The sequence below is a fragment of the Melospiza melodia genome, chromosome 7, assembly GCF_035770615.1.
Source record: "Melospiza melodia melodia isolate bMelMel2 chromosome 7, bMelMel2.pri, whole genome shotgun sequence".
Lineage (NCBI taxonomy): Eukaryota > Metazoa > Chordata > Aves > Passeriformes > Passerellidae > Melospiza > Melospiza melodia.
In genome coordinates, this window is record NC_086200.1 from 17775065 (window position 1) to 17796257 (window position 21193).

The 21193-nt window shown below is 47.6% G+C and overlaps 1 protein-coding gene and 1 pseudogene across 1 annotated transcript; one reads left to right on the top strand and one right to left on the bottom strand.

Moving 5' to 3' along the window:
* The first annotated feature begins 3835 nt into the window (after positions 1 to 3835).
* LOC134420523 (serine/threonine-protein kinase PAK 3-like) lies at positions 3836 to 8042 on the top strand. The gene is made up of 5 exons (XM_063160679.1): positions 3836 to 4035; positions 4253 to 4352; positions 4754 to 4950; positions 6285 to 6422; positions 7761 to 8042. The coding sequence occupies exons 1-5, from the start codon at positions 3958 to 3960 to the stop codon at positions 7845 to 7847; spliced, it is 600 nt and encodes a 199-aa protein (XP_063016749.1). The 5' UTR covers positions 3836 to 3957; the 3' UTR covers positions 7848 to 8042.
* Positions 8043 to 13425: 5383 nt separating this feature from the next.
* On the bottom strand, positions 13426 to 14543 carry LOC134420524 (cytochrome b-like; annotated as a pseudogene).
* Positions 14544 to 21193: the final 6650 nt, after the last annotated feature.

Sequence of the window (21193 nt, forward strand, 5' to 3'; positions counted from 1 at the left end):
TAAGAACTACTTTGAAAGAACATCAGGTTACAGGACAAATAGAGAGCACAAGGTATTTTCCATGTGCCGCCAAAGAAAAAACAGAGACTTTGATAACAAACTTTATTTAATCTTCTAGTTTTATGCTTATCAAGATGTGTCCAGGAGACACATCCAAGTGGCGTGATCAGATAAAACTGTACTGCAGGCATTTCTCAGGAGAGAGCCTCCAGCCCAGCCATGGTATATCCCTCAGATCCATGGCACTTTTCCATACCTGATTCCCACTCTTTCCCATTACTGTTAGAATCCTACCCATTGGCCCAGGCCCTGCTCAGATCAGTCTCTAGGAAAACACATCAAGCCCTTTGTGATTCTGCGGCACAACCCAATGAATCTGCTTCTTGCCCGTAACAGCTGCCAGTGCTGTGCTCTCAGATAAGAGACCTGGTGGGGCTGAGACCAGAGCCCAGTGAATTCTGTGTCTGCCATCACCTGTTGGGACAAAAAGGGCACTGATCTGTGCCTCGGTGTGGCTGATCTCAAAGCCCATCCTGTTGTGTCCTGAATGGGGGTAACAGCTTGTCTGGGGCTCAGGCTCACTCTGGCTTCTTCCCATCAGTGCCTGTCAGTGCTCACGCTTGGGCTTTGCCAGCCTTGTTGTGGTCGCTGCCCTGTCCCTGAGGGCTGGAGTGACTGCAGAGGCTGGAGCCTTCCTTAGCTGGGAGAGGGGCATCTTTGAGCTCAGCCTGCTCACAAACAGGTCAGAGTCCTGATGCCGAAAGCCCCGTCAGGATCGGTTACAGCTGGAGCTGCTCTGGTTTACAAATGGGAAGGCATTCCTTTGGCAAACTGCTGAAAGGTGGGGAAGATGTCCTCCTCTCCTGGGATTGTATGTCCCTGTGCTTTGTTTCCTGTCAAGAGAACTCTTCAAAAGACTGTACAAATCAGTCTCTGTGCTGGCCACCTGTGCTGCAGGGCTGTCTGCCTGGTTGTGGTTGTTGCTACCCAGCCGACCACAAAGGGCTCAGAGCTCCAGGCGCTGGGGCTGCCTTTTGTATCTCCTGGAAGCTGGGATCTCTACTTAAAAGTCAGCATCTTGCATTTTGTTTCCCTCAGGAAGAATGGTGAACACCACTGAAAATCCCCTGATGAAATACAGGCATCTGAATTATATTGGCAGCGGGTGAGTCCAACAGCAGTTACTCCTGCACAACGATGGGCCAGGTGTTTTTGGGGTGGAATGTCTATCCAGCGTGAAGTCAGGACAGCTGCAAAGATGATCACACACTGGGGATAGATTGTCCCATCTCTCAATGCTGCTCAGAATTTGTGAGTGGGCTCAGAAGGCATTGTCAGAGATGCCTTGCTACCGAGGTCTTGCCTGCATCAAGGAACAGGACCTGGAAGGTCTCCTTGTCTCTCAAGTGTGGGACAGCTCTGTGTTAATTTCTTTAGCATTTTTTGTGTATGTCTCAAAATCATACTGGCACACTAATGAAAAGAGAAGAAACTTGCTTGCCTGAAAGAGCAACCTATGCCCTATCAAAGCTGTGAGATAACAGTTGCCAGGAACAATTCTTTCCCCTGGTTTGAAGAGGGAAACACTCTGTGGTCAGGATAGGAACCACACTGTTTAGACAGTGAAACCCAAGAGGAAAGACTTGACTCCCTTTAGAAATTGGACCCCAGTGCTTCAGGAACAGGCCCAGTGCCCATGCACTTGAGAGGAAAATGCATCATCTCCCTTCTGGCAGAGCCCTCCTGCATCCTGCAGGTTTTGACACTACCAGCAGAGATCTCCTGTGTGGGCTGGCTTTCACTGCAAGATCTAAACAGTTTCTGCTTTCTCTGCTTCTGTTTTTTTTTCTAGGACTTTTGGAGATGTTTATAGAGCACTCGACAGTGCCACAGGAGGAGAGGTAAATGTCACCAGCCCCGGCAGGCTCTGCTGCACTCGAGGGCTTTCCCCTCTGGTATGAGCTGTGGCTGGAGCTTTGGGCAGAGCTGTGCTGAAAAGGCACAAGAAGCACAGACTGGTGCCAGCCCACAGAACACATTTGGGACTTTGTCCTCCTCAGCTGCCGGAAGGAAGGCACGGAGGGCAGCGGTTCCTTTCAGAGAAGGACGCACTCACTCGCTCTCCATTGCTAAAACAAAGGTGGTGCCTGCGAGCACCTCACTGCTCTTTGGGGCTACAGCTTCAGAGTCCTGAATTCTCATTTCTGGCTGCCAGCAAATCCATCTGAAAGTTACTGGTAGTTCCTTAGCCACCTGCAGTGCTGCACTTGGGAACTGCACGTAGGGAGAGATCTGCAAGGCGTCCTTGAAAGCCCTAAGCCCTGCCCATAGCCCAAGATTTATCCACAGAGTATTAAGTTCTGAGTCCCAAACAAAGCAGCAGAGAGTGTGGTCAGAGGTTTGTGGGTGATAACTGAGACACCGCTGTTACCAAGTGGTCAAGGCAAAATGTCAGTGACCCCATGTGTCCTGTAACTGGCTCCCCAGGGAGCAGAGAAATGGGCTGTTGGAATGTCAGTTCCTGATTACTGCAGTGCCTAATCACAAGGCAGTTTGGCACAGCTCAGCTGTGTCATTGCAAAATCACTTGCTCCACATGCCTTGTGGTCTCGTGCCACCAACCCCTCAAGTTACTGATTTTCAATGTCATTTTAGGTGGCAATAAAAAAAATAAATCTTCAAGGAGTGAGGAGGAAGGAGCTAACCTTTAATGAAATAATGATCATGAAGACGTATAGGAGTCCCAATGTTGTGAATTATTTAGACAGGTGAGAGGTCATGATCTTATCCCATGGATGTGTGTTTACATAAAGCAAACATGAGAGGTTAAAAACCCACTTTGGTCAGTGGCAGCAAGTAAAGCTGTTAATTTATATTTATTCATATTTCTCTACTCATCTCCAATGGATGAGAAGAGAGTGCATCTTGTCTGCATGAGTCTTCCCTGGCACACCTAGTTTGATAATTACTCCAAAATTATTCAAAACCTGGATCAGGTGTATCTTACTAACTCAATGGCCTCAAAGTTCACTGCCTCCACATTTATTTGGGATTGATTTTTTAAAGTTTCTTAAGTGCAGATGAACCATCCTAAAGTGGATTTCCCTTGGATTGTTGCCCCTCTTTGCCATTGCTATGCATGCCAGGAAGACTAGGTGCTTATTTCCAGAAACACCATGCCTGGCATGTTTTATATCTGGGCTGTTTCTAAACTGCACTTTTCATTTGCTGCCTATCTAAGACATCTCCTTTTTCACAGATGTGTCTTTCTCTATGAGACTGCACAGATTGCAAATAATGCACAGCCAAGAGGGAATGTCTATTCCTTTGATTCTGTCCTTGTCACAAAGGCATCTGGAAATAAGAAACCTGGAAGCAAAAAATCAACGTAGCCATGCATGTTCATCTCTACCCCCTTGTTTCCTTCTTTCAGCTACCTTCTGGGCGAGGAACTCTTGCTGGTTATAGAGTACATGGATGGAGGTGTCCTGAGCGACATCGTCAGCCAGACCTGCCTGTCTGAAGATGAGATGGCAGCCATCAGTCGGGAGGTCAGCAATCCCAGCTGTGTTTCCAAGGCCTTGGGCAGGATTGTCTGGGAAACAGGGGCTCAGAACAGGAGAGGTTTCCTGTGCCGAGCTTTGTTTCTGTGTTGCTGGTATGCTATGGGCAAGTAAAAGCATCTCAAGTGAAAGGCCTGCCAGTGCCCCTGCACTCCCTGTACTCAGTGCCAGTACTCTTATCTCCTGCTGTTGTATTCTCGCTCTGTCTCTTGTATTTGTAGTTGCTGTTCTCCACCTTGCCTCTCTAAATGTTTGCCTGGAGTCTGTCTTCACTGCATTCCTTGCCTGTAAAAGCAAAGGTGCTGGTGGCAGGATTTGAAACAAACAGCAAAGAAAGAAGAGAGAGACTCGTTTCTCTCAATGCTCAGCTAAAAAGGATAGGAGTGCAGCCAGAATGCTCTTTGCTTCTGAGCACATGCGCTGCAGCAGGAGTCATCCTGGCTGGTTGGCAGGGGACAGCCTACAACAGCAGGTGCTGTTGCTCTTTCAAAAGCTGACGTGCCTGTCCTCAGAAAGGTCCTGCTCTGCAACTGTTGGAGCAGCAAGCTCTTCCTCTCAGTGGCCATGACTGTTCTGCCATTACTCCCCATTCCCCTGGAGAGGGAATCTTTTAGATTCTTTGTTTCCTTTCTTGTGTGATGAAATCACATCACTCATTTTTGCCCTTCTGTTTCTGTTTTCTCGCTCAGTGCCTGCAAGGACTGGATTTTCTTCATGCAAACAATGTGATCCATCGAGACGTGAAGAGTGACAACATCCTTCTCAGAACGGACGGTTCTGTCAAACTGGGTCAGTATATTCTTGGTCAGGTGCAGCTTTCCAGGGATGTGGGTGTGGGGCTTCTTGGCGTGACTGCCAGCTCCCCAAAAATGGTGCTGGTGGCAGTGCAGGGACCCCTGCTGCGAGCTGAGGGCACAGTTGCAACGTGCACAGAGGTAGAAGGAGCCACAAGCAGTCAAGAGTGGCCTTGCTCTGTGTGGGTCCCTTCCAGAGGGAGGGAGTTACAAGTCTAAAGTTTCCAAAGAACAAAAGCCACTGCTAGAGGCAGTGTAAAACATGGGGGGATTTTTAAAGTCGCCAATGCCAGGAGATTCAACAGAGCAATTTCAAACTTCTACTGGGGAATTCTTTTGCTTGCTTTCCTAATTGCACAGAATTCAGATAAAACCAGTATTTTGTTTTCTCCTCAGCTGATTTTGGCCTCGCTACTCAGCTCACCCCTGAGCAGAGCAGACGGTGCTCGGTAACCGGGACTCCTTGGTGGATGGCGCCTGAAGTGGTGACAGGTCAACCATATGGCCCCAAAGTGGACATATGGTCTTTTGGAATTGTGGGAATTGAAATGATAGAACAAGAACCTCCTTACTTGGGCGAAAGTTCTGGCACGGTAAGGAGCAAATACTCACTGATCCCACGGTCTTTCTCACCTGTCCCATGTCCTGTGTGCCACTGGACAAAATCCCATTGCCATCTGCTGGAACTACTTCCACCAAGGTCCCCTCCTACAAATGTCCCTGCAACACATCAGCATCTGCTGTGCTTTTGGTTGCATCAGTGGGGGAACTCAAGCCTTACCACATGCAAACAAACTCCAAACAAACTCCATTCTCACTCAACACTTTCCTTTGGGTTAGTGGTTCCAGTTCTTTTGTCTGTGTAGATGGCCTTAATAACAGGGAAAAAGCATCTTAAAAGTGTTGTTATCTTTCCAGAAATGAAGGAAGGAAACCCAAACCCAACAAAGTTTCTAAAACCGTGGTCTTTAGAGAGGAACCTAACCCTGTGTGCAGTTTCCTCTCACTGGAAAATATGGGCATGAGGGTGTAATGCACAGAGTCTCTTCTGCTTCTTGTGCAGTGCTGCTGAAACACTCAGTGACCGTGTTTCTCTCCTAGCCCAAGCAACATTCTGCACGTCACCAAGGCAGAGCCTGGTGATGTGGAGAGCCTGCCAAAACCTCCTGTTTCTTTCCTGGCACTTTCTGGCATGGGCCTACCATTAATGCATTGACTTGAGCAGCCAAATGACTAGAGGGTGTCCATAGGGATGGAACCTCTCCTTCTTCTGACCTAGAAAATTTTTCTTTGGCTGCAAAAATGGGAAGCTGAAATTTTCAGACTGCTGAGAGACAGAGCTGCAAGTGGCTCCTGTGTGCCCAAGCAGGCATTTTCATCCCAATACATCCCAATAAGGCATCTTAATGTGTCTGTGTTGAAGAGGAGATTGTCAATGTTTGTTTCCCTGCCTGGGTATTAACTGATGGATTTCCTTTCTTTTCTTCCAATTCCCATTGTTTTCAAGAACAGCACAAAAAGCTTGATGAGTTTTGCTCTAGGGCACGTGCGCTTAAAGGACCAACTAGCACTGCAGAGATGCCTTTCATGTACTAACCCTTGAAATTAGTTAGTATAGCAAAGTCCCTCTTCCAAAAACCATCTCAAGCTGGCATGAATCCTCAGAGAAGCAAATGTCCTTTTGCTGATGTAGTTCCCACTAACTAGGTCAGGCAATGAAATCAGCTGCCAAGGCAAGATCTGCAGGATGGTGGAAAAGCTGTGGCTGCATCGGGGTTTGGGTTTTTGGTTGGTAAAGGAAAGTCATCTCTGGGTCTGTGCCAGGGCAGAAACTGCCACTGAAGAACAGAGGTTAAACAAAGGGATCTGGGAGAGCCTTAGAGATGTGAAAGCAGGAGGTGGAGCCTGGTGTCTCCTTTCTCTCCAGGCTACATACCTGATAGCCACAGTAGGGACTCCACAGCTGCGGCAGCCCAAGCTCCTCTCGGCTTTGCTGCGTGACTTCCTGAGCTGCTGCCTGCAGACAGACGAGGAGCAGCGCTGGTCTGCCAAGGAGCTCCTGCAGGTAAAATGTGAAGGGGCTGCAGGTGAAACAGGCTCTGAGGGATGGGCTCCTCCTCCACTCAAGCCCAAGGCAGCAGATGAGCCCCCTTCCTCCTCACCTCCACTCTTGCTGCTCTTCAAATGAAAATGGTGAGGAATCCTAGACTGGGCTGGGCTGGCAGGGCCCTGTAAATGTCCTCTGGTGCAAGTGTCCTGCAATGAGCAGGGACATCTTTAAAGAGATCGGGTTGCTCAGAGCCCGTTGCCACCGGAGCCGGAATGGTTGCAGGGATGGGGCACCTACAAGCTCTTGGGGCAAGCTGTGCCAGTGTGGCACCATGCTCTGAGTACACAAGTTCTTCCTTAGACCTACTCTGATAAGATGCCCTTAGTGTTTAAAAAGATTTGTCCATATCCTATTGTAACTGGCCCTGTTAAAAAAGATGTCCTGTATTTTCTTCAAAGCCACTGTGAAGTCTTGGAAAGTGGCAATAAAGTCTCCCTGGGGCCTGTCCTTCACAAAACTGAATAACTCCAGCTCCCTCTGCATTTCCTGTGAGGAGAGGTGCTCTGTCCTCTGACTGTGTCTGTTGCCCTCTCTTGTGATTTGGTGGAGTATTCAGTTTTATGTAATGGCAAAAGAATTGAAGTAGAGCAATGCAGGGTACAGAGACATGAAATGGTGGTGGAGGAACCCAAGGAAGCCAGTCCCAGCCTAGGGGTCAGAGATTTGGCTGTGGGCAGGAGGGGCTGTGGGGGGCTCACTCTGAGGGGCCCTGGTTTGTGCCCCCCAGCCCACCCTCAGAGGTTTCTGCCATGCAAACAGGGACAGCTGGGAGGGACTTGTCCCAGCCCCATCTGCTGCCTGGCACACTCAAGCAGACGGGAACTGTGCCAGGGTTACTGCCAGGTTGTGTGGCAGAGAGGGAACTGCAGGGCCCAGTGCCACTGGGCTGGCCCTACTGGGAAGGAAGGTGCCATCCAGCACATGAGGGGCAGGGCATGGAAAGGCAGACACTGCTTTCTGTCCCTGTGGCAATCAGCACAGTGCCTGTCTTTCAAAGAGAGGGACCAATGAGAGGTTTTGGAGTTTCCTGAAAAGAAGAAAAGCACCATTTCTAGAGCACTGGCAGGGCTAAAATCTCAGCAAGATGAAGACACCTGTATAAATGGATGAGTGGGATTCTGGGCCAGGTTTGCCTGTGATGGCAAAGTCTGCACATAAAGATGGAGGTGTAGACAGTCCCATTGTTCCTCTTCCTGCATCCTTCTAGGAGCAGGAGGAATCCTGTGAAGCACTGAGCTTGGAAAGTCATGGTTCATTGTTTTTTGTTGATCTGTTTTTTTTCCCTTTGGGCAGCATCCATTTGTAAGATTTGCTGAGCCTGCGTCCAGCCTGGTGCCACTGATTGTTTCAGTGAAGAAGAGGAAGGAGACAAGAATGTGATAATCACATCAGGACCATTTATTCCTCAATCAGTTTAGAGTAGGATTGTAGGGTAGGATTAGGATTAGGATTAGGATTAGGATTAGGATTAGATTAAGGATAAGGATAAGGATAAGGATAAGGATAAGGATAAGGATAAGGATAAGGATAAGGATAAGGATAAGGATAAGGATTAGGATAAGGATAAGGATAAGGATAAGGATAAGGATAAGGATAAGGATAAGGATAAGGATTAGGGTTAAGGTAAGGGTTAGGGTTAGAGTAGGATTGTCTAATAGGACTGCAGAGTAGGATTGAAAATCAATAAAGTTTCTGAAACCACAACTCACCTTGAAGATTCCCTTCCTTCTCACTCTGCGAATAAACTCGAGAATTCCTTCTGAATTGTCTGTTGTTTCTTAAAGGTGGAAAGTGAAACAGTGTCTTTGGCATGGTGTGAAAGTGGGGAAGGATGTTCTTCATTCATCCTCTCCAGACCACACTGCCTTTGGAATATGGCCCACTGGTCTGTTTTTGGCCATCTTTGGTACTTCTATTTTAGGCAGAAAGGGCAATGGCATTTGAAGGCAAAAGCACAGGAAGAATGGGGCAGCCCAAACATCTTATACAGATGCAGGCCTTCAGCTGTGACTGGAGAGCATTGGGGCTCCCTAAATGCAATAATCTCTTTGGCTGGAGGAGAGCCTTGCTCAAGTGAGAAAGCAGAAAGATCAGAGAGGGTGCTCGGGAAGGTCTCCTGTGGTGCAGAGCTGTCAGCGCCTGTGAGGTGAGAGCGGGCCCGGCCTTGCCCAGGCTGGAGCCCCAGCAGAGCCCCGGTAAAGGCCGGAGCAGCCTGAGCCCTAGCAGAGGCAGGCTGGAAGGAGGCCCTTGGAGCTGCAAGAGGCAGCAGCCGGGCCCTGGGTGCCTCTTGCTGGGAGCGGGCGAATCCTCTGCTCTCAGAGCCCAGGTGGCAGCTGGCTGCTGCCGAGGGGAAGCGCAGCCGTGCTGGGCACAGCCCGGCCTGGAGGCCATGGCCGTCTGGAGTGTGCCCAGGAGCAGAGAAAGGCCAAGGGCAGCTGCAGGCCGCTGGGCTGCCTGAGGATTCCTCCTCTTCTGCCGGCTGCCCTGCACCTCCTGGCAAAGGCCAGCAGTGTGTGCAGCACTCTGGGCACTGGGGCAGGGAGCCGGGCTGCTCGGCAGGCTGGAGCACAGGGCAGCTCCTTCAGGCCCTGCACTTGTGCCAGGGAAGCGAGGCCAGCGTGAGGCCGGGACAGCTTGGCAGGGCCCAACTGCAGGAGCCAGCGCCTAACGCAGCTCTGGGAGGAAGCGCCTGCAACCCTGCAGTTCTGCACTGAGCCAGAGCAAAGGTGTGAGATGCAGAGTGTTTGGCAGAAATATTCAGGCCCACCAGGCCAGCCTGCTTTGTGCTCTGTGGCACACAGCAAGCGCTGTGCAATGCAGCTCTGAGCTGCTGGGAGAGAGGCACATCAGGGATGTGCCTGAGGCTTGTGCTTGAGGAGTGAACTGATTTGGAAGGGGGCAGAAGGGTTTCAGCAGGCAATTTGCGTTTTCTTCATTAATTTCTGAAAGAAAGTCATAATGTGTTGCACACAGGTAGGGTTATTAGAAAAGAAAGGCCTTATAAAATCAGGCCTACCTATTGTTATGTTTGCCCAATTATCCCGTCATAAAAAAACCCCAAACAATATTAAAAGTAGTAGCAATTTTAATTGAATATTTAAAATATAAAAATATAAAATTGGATAGAATAGAATTTGATTAAAATAAGGGATAATTTGTTTCTAATAATAGCGCATAAGCAACAGATAACTGCGGGGTACGGAGTGCAGGCCTCTGGGACCCTTGCCACATCACATACAAGCTTGCCAAGTGAATATTCATCCTTATATACCATGTGTCAATGCCGTCTCCTCCCATTTTCGATTCTTCACACTTCTACCTCTACCCTCATCATCACCTTTACCATCCATATGCCACCACTTGGTTGGTGGTCGCACAAGTCTTTGGGGGTCATCTGATGAAGATTTTGTAGTCCTCCTCTGTGTCCTTTAATTAACCTTTGGGTTACACCAAGCCAATACAATGTAAGCCAAAACTAACATAATTACTACATCTGAGTATTGTGGAGAGTTTTGTCAAAGAGTGGCTTGAGGAGAGAGGACACAGCTGAATTAATTTGGTAAAGATGTCCTAACTAGGGACGAGGCCTTTTTGCAGGCAGGTGTCTGTTGGAAATTTAGCTGACTAGAGAATGGAAAAGTACAAGACTGTGGCTAATTCCAAATCTTGCACCTGCAAGATAACGTGTCCTTGGGCCTAGCTGAGTATGATAAAGAAATGGACAGCGAGACGTGAGAAGTAGAGAACGTAGGCCCAAAGGAATGAGGAAGAGCTGATGGTATAGTTTAACCAATAGATTGCTTGGCTTACAGAATATTCATAAGCTTATTATTTGCTGTATAAGTGTTTGATGCTTTCTTCAATAAACTGGACCTGTGATGAACCATCTGGTGTCCTGGTCTCCTTCCTTCGACAGAGTATCAAGGCAATAAATCCCTTATAATTAGCATTTTCCTGGGACACAACCAGAGAGTTCCTTCTTTGTTAATTTTTAGCAACCATTATCTCTTGCTTTCCTCCTGTTCCTGAACATCTGCGGGGGGGGGGGGGGGGGGGGGCATGGTGCCCCTCCTCTCCCTTTTTCTTCGGCATTACTAATTTTACCTGTTTTAATATTTACAAATATTAATTACTGTATCAATATTGATTCTTGTTTCAATTGTTATCAGCACGAATCATACCTATTTACCACACTGTGGTAAATTCCCAGCTGGCCTGTTCCATCTTCTACGTGCAGCCAGCTAACTTCCCATGGGAATAGTCATGAGTGCAGTTAGCACAAGCTATTGTGCTAAGAAAACTGTTTGCATCTGTAATAAACAAGAAACCTGTCCCATGAGCATCCACGAAAGAAAAATGTAATCACCTGAGTAACAGTGAGTCTTAAAAAGAGAGAGTCTTAACATGTACACACTAATACACCTTCTAAGCAATAAATTGTGTGGCAAGGAAACTACCAGCCAGTTGAAGTTGAACACAAGTCTGTGAAAACAGTATAAAAATGAGTTATGTGAATAAAGAATTGGCTTTTCCTGCATGAAGAAACTGAGTCCCGGCTGCTTTATTGACACAGCAATGTGGCTTCACTCAGCAAGAGCACCTGCAAGGGCGTATTGATGAAACACTGGTGTTTGATTCTCAGAATAGGAAGGAGAGGCATTTAGTCTAACAAACAGGGCATAGTCTTTTGAATTCCTTTAGCTTTAACAGGAGTGCTGAACCATGTATTCCCCCACTGCAGTGCTTACTGTGTGCAAGTGGCTATCTTGGCCTTGAGAATAAGGAGAGTGGTCCTGCTAAGAAGGTAGCTGAAATGCATTCAAAAGGAAGAAAGTGTTTTAGGAGGCTCTTGACCACCAAAGGAGAGTTTGAGGAATGGGAATATTTCCCAAATGACTGTGTCAGGAACTGGAGTCATGTCCCAGGCCTTGCCATATTTGATCCATGTTTGAGCAGGTTGACAAGACAATGAAGAAAAGTGTCTTGTTTAGCAGGTGGGACCATGACCCTTGAAAGAGAAACAATGGATTGGTCAATGGGTGAGCAGTCAAGCTTTGAAAGGAGAACAATGCACAATGCAGCCCTTGGTGGCAGGGAGTCATGGAGTCATCCTGAGCCATCATGGCCTCATCTCACACGCCAGGCATGTGTGAGCTGCTGCTCTAACTCCTGCTGTAAAATTCCACTCCTGAGCAGGAGATACAAGGCCTAGTTCTGGGCTGAAGGGTTGAGAAGGACGAGATGCACAGCGTTTTGATCCAGGGGATGTCCTGGAAGTGCACTGCCTACCTGCCCCTGCTGCCGAGCACCACGCTCCAACTCCTTCTCCTGTTCAGTGGATTTTTGGGAATCCAGAGGTCAGTATGTATTATATGCTACTGCAACTAATGGAATGAATTTGCTTTGCAAGCCCAGTTTTGTCCTGGGTTATTTTGTGCATGGGTCACCTGAACCTGTGACAATGACCAGCAGGGAGCCACAGGACACTCCTACTCTGATGTCAATAAATTCTGAGAAGTGACTGAAATATGTCAAAAAATTGGAGGTAATGTTTAGCCAGTAAGTTTCAGCGAAGTATTGAATATGTCTTAGTTCCATGGATACAAACTACTAGGTGAGATTGCTGGGTGTGCAGGGCTTAGGGAAGTGATTCCCTGTGCACCCAGCACTGAAATCAAGTAATGCCTCCTTTCTAACCCTGAGCTGGCAGCAGGGATCAGGCCTTGCTTGGTCACTTTCATTTTGACAACTTCTGTTAGCGACTAAGAAAGGTCCAAATGAAACCTCCTCCAGCTGTTTTCCTCTGGTTGATCTTTTTAGGCACCAAAGCTCTGTTCCACGGGTGGCCTGGGTGTGTGCAGAGCAATGCAGCCCCCACAAAGCCCTTGGTTTCCCCACGAGTTGCCAGTTTGACTGCTTCCAAAGGGGAAGAAAGGCAGAGATGTACATCCACAGGAGTCCTGGCCATGTCCAATAAAGGTGCAAATATGTGGGGAGATTTGTTAGCAATTATTTCAGCTGTTATGCCAAGCCAGTGCCTTCTCTCCTGCTTCTGTGCATTATAGGTGAGTAATGTAATAGTTGGCTCTCACAATTAAGAGATAGATATTATGTGGAGAGATATTATGTTCAAATGTAAAGTGCTGTTATTGTAATATGTCCTCCCATAGTCCTCTTTCTTATCCCCCTTGTAACAGTCTTGGTAGTCAGGGCATTTGGGGAGGGCTGGCTTGTGACCAGCAGGCGGGGTGTAACAAAAATTGACCTCCAATCAAGATGCAAGAAAGTAATCTCCACCACTGGACGGCAGAGAAAGAATTGACTGACAAAACATTGGGAGGGGCTAAAGGTAAAAAAGCAGAGTATCCCTTTTGTAGATGAGCATGTGGCTGCTAATTATGGAGACTTCCCAGTGCTGCAATCTTTCCTTTTACAGTCTTTTCTTAAGGTTTAATAAACCTTTAAAAACTTAAAGGTTGCCACCTTCTCGTAGTGACATCAGAAGGTTGCCTTGGTGCACGGAAGCCCTGAGTGCCAGAGCCCACTCCTATCTGCCTGACTGGGGTGTCCAGGGCACCTACACTGGAGCGCGGATACTTGCATGTATATACCTAGCTGCCCCTGTGGCTACAGACACCCCCTTTTTAGCTGAACGCCTTGACAGCAGCTTTACCAAACCAGTGGCATCCTAATGCTCTTTCTGTTTCAAAATCAGAAACTCAGTCACTAAGAAAGAGCAGGAAGACATACAAAAGCCAGGTAAGGATACACCCTAACCTAAGTAGAGAGGAAACATCTACTTACTTGTGAAATGTGTCATAAAATAGGCACCATAAGTAATGCCATAGGCAGAGAAAAGCAAAGGAGCAATTCACTCAATCATTTTAACACTGCCCTGCAAGTTTGCAGGCTGTGCTCACACAGTGGAAAAAGCAAGGCTCCTGTGAGTGTGCAACAGCCCACTGACAATTGCCTCAATCAGAGGGAATAGAATTAGAATGATTGTGAAGTATGTGAATGAGGCTAGTTGGCCAATGATGATGAAGAGGTGTCCTACTGGCTGGCTGCCTACTCAGGTTAGGATGAGGACATTGGCGACTAGGGTTCAGAATAGGATTTGTGATAGGGGGCAGAAGGGTATTGATCATAGTTTTGATGTATGTAGTAGTGGGGTGAGGAATACGACCAGGATTGAGGCGGCTAGAGCTAGTACGCCTCCTAGTTTGTTTGGGGTGGATCAGAGGATGGCGTAAGCAAATAGGAAATATCACTCGGGTTTGATGTGAGGAGGGGTGACTAGCGGGTTGGCTGGGGTGAAGTTTTCTGGGTCACCTAGGAGGCTGGGGGAGAATAGGGCTAGTGAGATGAGTAGGAAGAGCATTAGTACGAATCCTAGGATGTCTTTGATGGTGTAGTATGGGTGGAAGGGGATCTTGTCACAGTCTGTGGGAATGCCTAGCAGGTTGTTTGAGGCTGTTTCGTGGAGAAAGGTGAGATGGACGAGAGTAAGGCCTACGATGATGAAGGGAAGGAGGTAGTGGAGAGCGAAGAATCGGGTCAGTGTGGGGTTGTCGACAGAGAACCCTCCTCAGGCTCATTTGACTAGTGTTTGCCCGATGTAAGGGATGGCTGACAATAGGTTTGTGATTACAGTAGCTCCTCAGAATGATATTTGGCCTCATGGTAGGATGTATCCTACGAAGGCGGTTGCTATGAGGGTTAGGAGGAGGATGACTCCAATGTTTCAAGTTTCTTTGTTTAGGTATAAGCCGTAGTAGAGTCCTCAGCCGATGTGTGGGTAGATGCAGATGAAGAAGAAGGAGGCTCCGTTTGCGTGGAGGTTGCAGATGAGTCAGCCAAATTGTACGTCTCGGCATATGTGAGCGACAGAGGAGAAGGCTAGATGGGTATCTGCTGTGTAGTGCATAGCTAGCAGAAGACCTGTGACGAGTTGAGTAATTAAGCAAACGCCTACTAGAGACCCAAAGTTTCATCATGTTGAGATGTTTGATGGTCGATTAGGGCGTTGTTGATGATTTTGAGGATTTGGTGGTTTTTACGAAGGTTGAGGGCCATTGGTTATTTCTGTATGTGGCTACGAGGATGATGAGAATGGATAAGGCGAATGATCCTAAGTAAGCTTTGATTAGGCCTGAGTGGAGGTGGTGGCAGTTTTGGTTGCTGTAAGTTGTAGGCTGGCTAGCCCCTCTGGACCTACTGTTTTGTATCAGGAGAGGTCAATTAGGTGTGATGCGATGTTCTGTCCTCCTTTGAGGAAGTTGGTTATACTTAGGCGGTGGGATAGGGGGTTAAAGTATCCTAGGGATGTTGAGAAGTTTGTGAAGGGGGCTTGTTTTGTGAGGATGAGAAAGCTTTAGCTTGGACAACAGGAGCAGGAGCCTCGTGAGGGGCCTTCAGCATCTCCTCAGTGCATCCAAATATTTGAGCCACTTTTGGAAATGACTTTTCCCCCTTTTTTTTTCTTGGGTATATATATTTTTGTTTGTTTGTTTGTTTGTTTGTTTGCTTGGAGGAAGAGGCTGTTCATTTTCTTCTTCTCCCAGCTGAAGTTCTTTTCATCATTATTTTCTGCCCTTTTATAGCACTGGGACTGGGTCTGCTAGAATTTTAATTTCCAAGGTATCACTTCTGGAGAATGCAGAAGTTTTGCATGAGAACACATCATTCTGTGCAGGGACCTTGGTGCAGAAGGAACTGTTGTGGTTCCAGGCCAGCCAGTATGGCCTTATACATCACTTTGAGCTTAGTAGTGCCCATGCCTTTTTGCAGCCCAGGGAATCAGTGTGTGTTGTGTTTGGGAATTGAGCAGGAGGTCAACGCCCTTGCATTCCAGCTGCTCCTCAGAGGTCACAGGAGCTGGAAGGGGCTGGGCTGCATTTCTGATTCCAGCCAGTTTAGCTCCACCAGTGTGGTCGAGTCCAAGAGAAGAACTTGCCTGAGCACACATGCACAAAGAGTGCAATTCCCAGTGCAATGCTCTGGGTCTGATCCCTTTCTGTAAGGACCTACATGCTCCACATTCCCCAAGAGTGTGCTTTTTTGAAGCAACAGGAGAGCAATCTCAGGATTGTAGTTGAGTGTGGCACTGCTACCAAGTTCTGATATCTGTAGCAACAGAGAGGACAGTAAAGAGAGATTTCAGTAATGAAATCTATCTGTCTATCTATCTATCTATCTATCTATCTATCTATCTATCTATCTATCTATCTATCTATCTATCTATCATTTACATAATTGAATCTTCCTGGCTCTGGTCCAAGGCAGTTGGAGGTGCAAAGCTCACCTAAAGCATCCCTTTCTGGAGAGGATTTAAGACATGTTCCCTCGACCAATTCTGAGCAGGCGGAGATGTTTTCCCCTCCAGATATGGTGGTTTTTTTTCCCCTCAGAGTTGCTTCCCTCCTCCAGCCTCTTCTGCCCTCAACTCCCCAGTTAATTCTTTAAATTTCTGCCTGTCCTAGAGAGGTGCAACAATTCCATGTTTAGGTGGTGTTTGGTGACTCTGGTCACACATGCATTATGTGACACATGGTTTCCTTCACTGGCATCCCCAGGGCTGTGTAAGTGCATTCGTTCATGGGGCCTTAGGAGAGTCTTCTCTTTCCCTCAGCAGCAGCAGCAGGGAGCAGTGGCAGCGTCAGGACGAGGAGGAGGTGGCTGCCCTGGCCCTTTGCTCCCGGGCCCCAGGCCAGGAGGGCTCTGGCTGCAGCAGGGCGCTCTTTGGGCAGCCCCTGGCAGCCTCTGCACGGAGCACGGCACGCTGTCTCGTCCTGCTGGTGCCACTTTTCTTCAGCAATACCCTAGCTCCTCTTCACAAGGAAAAAACTCCAGCAATCTAAAAAGAGATCATTCAAGTACAGTTCTACCTGCCTTTGTATTGTAGTTCAGGGCATGTGATTTTTTGTCTATAATTTCATGATTTTTATGAAAACATGCATTCATATCTGCACATTTTTGTGGTTTTAATTATTCATATACCTAAACACTGTGTTTTAAACACTTGATTTAATTTTCAGGTAGTATATTTTAAAATGTCACAAAACAACACCTTTTGGGTAGTTTTTCTCACTCTTAAAAAAAACCCATAAGCCATTTTATTCTCTGTCTCTCCAAGTTGGTTCATATTGGTCTATTTTAAATCAGAGCTGCAATACTTTTATAGGATTTAGAGAGGTCCAATGAAATGCACACCAGTGATTCCTCTTGTGGAATATCATGGCCCTACCATAAAGCCTCTATTTACTTTTTTTTTCTCTCATTAGCTCAACTGCAAGCACATGTTTAGTTGCAAACTTACACAAGATGAGCAAAATCAAAATGATGTGATGGGCCTTTGGGAGCTCCTTGTTGATCTTTCTGCTTCTTCAGCTGAGCAAAGATCTGATCCAGGGAAAGAGATTGCACTTAGTGCTATACAACCATTTGGCTGGAACTCTGCTGATTTCTAGGAACAGCTGGAGGCCTCTATCTCCCCAGGATGTTTTGGCTGAGCCAAGCTTTGCTGGGTTTTGGCTGCAAATACCATTGCCCTTGCTTTCTTATATCCACAAGTACCATGGCTGGGCAAAAACTGCCACATGGGCCATCTTCCAAAGGCATTTTGGTCTGGAGTTTGTGAATGAACAAGAGCCTCATCCACTTCCAAAGCACATGAAAAAAATCATGAAAGAGAACCTCCCATCCTTAATGAACAACTGACAATTCACAAGTGGATCTAGAGCTTCTTTACGCAATGAAAAGGAAGGCAATCTTCCAATGGAGTTGTGCTTTCACGAGTTTTTCTTCTGACTCCCACTCCCAGCTGGCACTGGAAAAAGTCACATCTCTGCAAGCGTCAGTGTCTTCTGTCTGCCATCAGTTGTTTTGCTGCAACAATCAGAACAGGCATCAGGCTGGAGAGAGGCTCAGCTGATGCTAGCAACAGGAGCTGCCCCAAGGAGAAAAAAGACATGAACTTTTACCTCCCAAACCCATCTCCCCAGAGGCTCAAGCAGGATTCATCTGGTTCCCAGAAATACAAAGAAATAGGGCTGAGAAGACCCTTTGCAGCTATGTGTTCATGCCCAAGACTTTGCTGATGCCATTTGGGTTTTGCCTTTTTTCTTTTCTGTCTTTTCTGTATTCCTTGCACATCAATTTAGAGCTCTGTAGGCTACTCGATTTGTGACTACTTTTCCCAGTCCTCTTCTATGGATTTTGCCGAAGCAGTAAGACAAATTTCCAGAGCGCCAAGCGCCAGGGGGTAGAAGGCCCCAGTGGTATCCTGGTTCTTCCTGGGACAGACCCCTGCAGGGAGCTGGTGGACTCACCATCCATGCAAGCCTTTAAAAGAAGACTGGATGGGGCACTCGGTGCCGTGCTTTAGTTGAGGTATTAGGCCATAGTTTGGACTCGATAATTTTTAAAGTGTCTGTCTTCTAAGCCAGTGATTCCGTGATTCTGTGACTGACGCAGCATTTCCTGCAGCCCGGGAAAGGGCTGTGGGGGCCCTTGGCCAAGGACGGGGATCAGGGCTCATGGCAAAGAAGAAAAGGGCTCAAGGCGAAGGCTGACAGGGCAGAGCTGCCCCAGCCCGGCCCAGAGCGAGCCTCACGTCCTCCTCCTCACCCTGCGCCCTCTGCGCTGCCCTTTGCGGCGCCGGCGGCTCCTCTCGCTGCAGGGCTCCAGGGCGTGCTGGGGGCCGGGCCTCTCGTCTTCGGGAAGCGCCGGAGCCTCGGAGGCGAGCGGCTGCTGCTGTGGCCGGCAGGGGAGAGCTGCGGCTGCAGCCCTGGGCACGGCGAGCTGCCGCTATGGCCGGCTCCTGCCGCGGCTCCTGCCTCTGCTCCGGCCTCTGCTTCTGCCCTGTGCGCATAGATACGGCCGAGGGCTGGCCGGCAGCTCCCTGCCGCTCCGCAGCGGGCCCGGCCGGGCTGCTGCTCTCTGCGGCCTCTGCCCGCCGCTGCCGGCCCCGCCGCGCTCCCGCCTGCCTCTGCCGCAGCCGGGCCCACACGGGAGGCAGCACATTGCGGCCGGCTCGGAAAAGCCCTGCCCGCAAACCGCCCACCACAGCCTTGGCTGCAGGGCACAGGCTGCCGGCGTCCTCGCAGCTGCGAGCCGGCCCGGGTCGCCTGCCGGCCTCGGCCACAGCTCCCGCCTGTGTCTCCATGGCCGCGGCTGCTCGGCACAGCGGGCTGAGCACAGCCAGGGCCAGCAGCAGCTCCTCACGGGCCCAGGCTCCAGGCACTCCGAGCCCGCCCAACCCCGAATTCCAGCCCTGAGGGGCTTGGCATCCCAATGCATCCCCTGGGGACAGCAGGGTCGGCCGCTGAGCTCAGCCCATGGTGACACCACCAAGTGACCGATGGAAAATTCACCAAATCCTCATCAGAGACAAGGGAAAACTGCCATGGTGCCTGACACCCTGAAGCAACTGCCAATTCCAGATCACTCCATCCATGTACGAAGAGGCTTTTGCATTAAAGCAGAATAGACTTAGCAAAAAGGAGGGCAGGAACAAACATCAAAGTTATTTGGACTCATTCTTCTTGTGTCTGTTAGAAAGGCCAAGAAAATGCACTCCTTGCTCTTCTGACACAGCTCTCTCTGTTCACGATGTGCGGGCAGGGAGTGCTGATGATGTGCAGGAGCTGATGCAAGGGACAGGGACAAGGATGCAGCAGGCACAGTGCCAAGCTGACAGAGGGATGATCTCTGGCAGTGGCACTGAAGGACTTTCTGAATCAGTGGGAACAGCCTAAAAGGATCAAAGATCTCCTCCAGGGTTACCCACCAGCAACATTATTAGAATTTATTACAAAACTGCAATTCCAGAAACTGAGATTGAAAACACCTGCTGTTGAAAGAGTCCAGAGACAACTAAAACGTTGGGAGTGCAGTAAACATGGTTTAGGGTGTCATCCCTGGATATGTATTGTTTGCACACTTTGCTTTAACTCATGGTGGAGAGTAACTAAGAGGGAAGAGAAGGAGAAACAATTGATTTGCTTGCTTTGCTATAGTTATGTATTTAGACAGCTATGTATAGAACGCATTGCTAGTGATTTTTTTTAGATACCAATGAGACTGGGAGACGGGACCCTTCCAGGAGCAATTGGATTAATAGAGAACTTAGATCAATTGGTTCTTGCCATATTGGCTGTAGCACAAATAAGAGAATGAGCAATTTATAATATTATAGACCAGTGTCTCATAATCAATAGTTGTTGTGGAGAAGAAGTCTATATATCACATCATAAGCGCATTCCAGGGGCATATTGGCCTGGCGAGTGTGCCTATTGGAGGCTGCGATTTAATGCACTTCTTGCACTTGAAGTAGAAAATATTTAGTGAAATCTTATTGTGGTTGACACATCCCTGAAATTTTGGAAAATACAGGTTTATGGTATTCCAGCCTAACCTTTCCCCTGTTCTTGTCGTTTTAATTATTTCTTCTTAACCAGCCAGAACTGAGAAATGGCATTTAAGAGGGGACAAGCAAACTGTGGGGCTATGGGTACCAGAGAAACTAAAAACACCAGTGACTAGATCCCTAGATATTACCTTTGCTACTGAGAAGACTAGCATCTCGGCCCTTGGTTGCAACCCAAGGGGCCTTGAGAAAGGTAGAAAGGTAGATTTCCTAAAGAAATCTATTATTTTATTTTCACTGTGATCATTCTGGTACCCTGGACGGTTGGCCAAAGCCAGAGAGCCACACCTGACAGAGTTTCATCAATAAAAAAGCAAACAGGGCAAAAACCAAGTCCCAGCAATTTCAATATTTCTGACTATTGCAATCACCCTATGAAGATTAAGGACAAGATGGGATCTGTGTTTGTGACACACCCATATGTTAGTTCTGCTTGCTACAATCACAACCACTTTATAGATGTTTGTGTTAAAGAAAGAAAGATGCATTGGGTAGGGAAAAATTTAAACTATAATGGATGAGCTCCTCATCCCCATGGTAATCAGATTTGCCCCCAGTATGAAAAGTTCTTTTGTTTTGAAAGAAATGATAATTGAAATGATCCAAGTATAAGCATGGGAAACCAGGCACTAAGAGAAAAATTGAAAGAGAAAATAAAAGAAGAGAAAGAAACAAAGGAGAATAGAGGAAAGAACAAGAGAAAAGTGTCAAAAGAATTGGCTGAATTGTATAAATAACTTAAACAGCACTACAAAGATTGGAACCTGCCAGCCTCGAATAAGAATCTGTTTGTGAGGTTGATGGAAGAGATTGCTACAGAATTGGGATTATCCAACTGTTGGATTTGTGGAGGTCTAAAAATAGCTGAAAAGATGGCTGTGGAAAAGTGAGAGCTTAGCTCCAGAACAATTTTTAAAATGGAACCATAGCCAAATTTCTAGAACATTGAAGAGACTTGAAAGATAGATTCTAAGCTATCAAGTAATTGAAATCATTTGTATAACTCAAGAAGGAAGAAAATGTAATAAAGTAGTGGGGCATACTCCTTGTAAATCCACATTGGTGGTCAATATGGATAATTGTTCAAAAGTTTGGTGACCTGAAACCCCTGTTGGATATTAGAGACCAATAAAAAATAAACTGTGAATGGGATGAACAGATTGATTTATGCTGGTACAGAAGTCCTGGAGCTAACCCCTACCAATCTATCAATGGCTCAGGATTGGTCATGGGGATATAGGACCCTAATTTGCCTGTTGAATCGAGTGATAGGGCCCCAAGTAGTAGTGGAAGTGGT

Coding starts and splice junctions, on each gene's coding strand:
- LOC134420523 (XM_063160679.1), top strand. CDS start 3,958: ATGCTCTTTGCTTCTGAGCACATGCGCTGCAGCAGGAGTCATCCTGGC. Junction 4,036..4,252: donor GGGACAGCCTACAACAGCAG/GTGCTGTTGCTC, acceptor TTTCTCGCTCAG/TGCCTGCAAGGACTGGATTT. Junction 4,353..4,753: donor GGACGGTTCTGTCAAACTGG/GTCAGTATATTC, acceptor TTTTCTCCTCAG/CTGATTTTGGCCTCGCTACT.